The following is a 2,797-nucleotide window of genomic DNA, read 5'->3' as shown; positions in this document are numbered from 1 at the left end:
TGTATCTTTTCTCCAAAATCCATCCCACAAAAGAATCTCCCTCTAAAAAACAAGAACAGGAATCCACATTTCTCGGTCTCGTAAAAAACATCTTCCAATTTCGGTAGTCGAAAAACGTTCGGTTATCATCTCCTCCTCAACCGCAGCGTCAAAAATGGGCGTCTTCTTCTACTGGAACCCCTTCAACCTTGTCTCCCTCCTCTTCCTCCTCCTCCTCCTCATCACTCTCTCTCTCTTCATTGGCCCTTCTTGTATTGCTGCAGACGACGTCGTTAATGGGGCAAGAAACCCATCTTCCTCCCCACCGCCACCGCCTCCTCCACCCAAACCAACAAGTTTCTCGCCGTTTCGGCCTAGCATAGCGGTCATAGTCGCCGTCTTGACCACCATGTTCTCCGTCACCTTTCTCCTCCTCCTCTACGCCAAGCACTGCAAGCGTGGACACGTCGTCGTCATCGGCCACGAACCTCCTTCCTCCGCCGTCAGGAAGAATTCGGGTATCGACCGGACCATTATCGAGTCCTTACCCGTCTTCCGATTCGGATCTCTCCGGGGCCTAAAGGATGGGCTCGAGTGCGCCGTTTGTCTCGCTAGGTTCGAGTCCACGGAGGTCCTCAGGCTGCTCCCCAAATGCAAGCACGCCTTCCATGTTGAATGCGTCGACACCTGGCTCGACGCCCACTCCACTTGCCCGCTCTGCCGGTACCGGGTCGACCCGGAAGATGTGCTTCTTATTGACGACGCCAAAATCTTACCCGAAACCCACCCTGTTCCGCCCCCGGAGAACAACGACGTCGTCGTTATCAACGTCGACGGGGCGAATCCGGAAATTCGGCGGGTTTCCGGTCGGCACTCTTCCGCCGGTGAGAGAGGGACCGGGTTCTTGCAGTTCGTGTTGCAGAGAACAGGCGAGCCCGGTTCTCACGATCCGACGTCGTTCAGGAGATCACTCGACAGTGCGGGCTTAAGAAAGAAGAGCGAGTCCGTGGCCGTCGGATGCTTTGACCGTCCCCGAAAGGACGGGCTCTTGTTGACGGACGACAGGACGTGCTTGGAGCGTACAAGGTTCGAGCACCGGATCATTGTCTCCCCAGGAACAGGTGGGTTCCACCAAAGATGGAGCGACGTGCAGCCGTCCGATCTGCTGTATCTACAATCAGAAAAGATAATGAGCGACAGCCGTAGATTCTCGTCGTCAGCATCGGGATCTCGGCCTCGGCAGCAGCACAGCAGCAGTATTATTGGCGGGAGCGGGTGGTGGGGTGGCAGAGGCGTAATAAACGCAAGAAGCGTGTCGGAAATCACGGGCTTAAGCAGGTTCCCAAACACCAACACCAACAACAACAACAGAGCGTCAGCGTGTAGTAATCGGAGCCATGATGATTCCCGACGGGCCGGGGTTGTATCGAGGTGGTTGGCGTGGATTTCGCAGACACGGCCAGCGCCAGCTGTACGGTCGGGACGTACCACTGGAATTGCAGCTTAGCTTTAGCTTTAGTTATACACGTACACGGTAGTACTGTACACAAACAGGAAAAGAAATAACTGCTATGTCTGTTTCTTTCTTTTTCAAGAGGAGGGGTCTGGCAGATGCACGGCTGTAGGGACAGAGATTGCAGACCACAAACGGACACCAAAGAAGAAATTTCTTCTCTTTTTTCAAGCACAGGAGAGCACGTGGGTCGAAGATGCACAGCATTGAGTGTGCTACAGGATTCAATAATTTTAAAATCTTCTCTGCTACTGGCGATGGCGGGTATTTGGATTGGTGCATGTTTGGGCTCGCCTCGCCTCTGTACAAAAAAGGTTGTGTGTAATAGAAGAAGAAGAAGAAGAAGAAGAAGAAGAGAAGAATTGAGGAGAATTGAGGATGAGGACAGAATAGGACTTAAAATAAAAGTTCTTGGTAATTATGATTAACTTTTTTAATCCTGGATAATTACATTCTTCATCTTCTAATTCATGCTTCAAAAAGTAGGCGCTAATTCGCTGGCGTTTGGTACGGTGTTTTTCATTCTTCAGTAGATTTTATGGGAAATGATAATTTCACACAATTATTGATTTTTTTATTAAATAAATAAATAAACTATGTAAATATGTTGCGGTCTGATTTTGTAGTTTTTTTTTAAAAAAAAATATATAAAAAAAAGTCAATAATAATTATGTCACGTGGAATTATCATTTCTCGCATTCTATGGAGTGCCGATATTTTTGACTCCAAAGACATTTTTGAATAGACCAAACATGTCAGAAAAATTGTGTTGGGTGCATTTTTAATTAATTTGCTTTACCTGAAAATATAAGGAAAAAAAAGGGTAAAGTAATTACAAAGTTAAGAAGAAAAAAAATGAACTGATTTTATGTGTTAAATGTAACGGCCAAATTAGAACTATTTTCGAATTTATTATCCAATGCTGCCTATATTATTCATCAAAATGACAAAATAGTTTGATATTCTTTCAATTTTTCTAAATTATTATTAAATATTTTATGGCTCGTTTGGATGTGTGATTTTTTTATATTATATTTTACTATTTTTTAAATTATATTTAAATGGCTTAGAGAATCTGAGACAAAATTAAAAAAAGTTGAATAAATTTTGAGTAGGATTTAAATTCAAAAAAACAACCTAAACAAGTTTTTGAAAAAAATAAAATATAATAAAAAAACAAGTGTTATCCACACACGGCCTTAATAATCCTTAAATAATACATGCCACCTATAAATATCTCCGGTAAAGCATATTGTTTAACATGTGTGTGTGTGTGACTTTATTTATATGAAGATTTACGCTTGT

The 2,797-nt window shown here is 44.0% G+C and overlaps 1 protein-coding gene across 1 annotated transcript; it reads left to right on the top strand.

Moving 5' to 3' along the window:
- On the top strand, positions 1-1,972 carry LOC133871790 (RING-H2 finger protein ATL43). The gene has a single exon (XM_062309207.1). It carries the CDS (start codon positions 155-157, stop codon positions 1,484-1,486), a length of 1,332 nt encoding a protein of 443 aa, XP_062165191.1. The 5' UTR covers positions 1-154; the 3' UTR covers positions 1,487-1,972.
- Positions 1,973-2,797: the final 825 nt, after the last annotated feature.

Source organism: Alnus glutinosa, chromosome 6 (genome assembly GCF_958979055.1).
Source record: "Alnus glutinosa chromosome 6, dhAlnGlut1.1, whole genome shotgun sequence".
NCBI classification, from domain to species: domain Eukaryota; kingdom Viridiplantae; phylum Streptophyta; class Magnoliopsida; order Fagales; family Betulaceae; genus Alnus; species Alnus glutinosa.
This window is presented reverse-complemented; position numbering and strand designations above follow the sequence as displayed.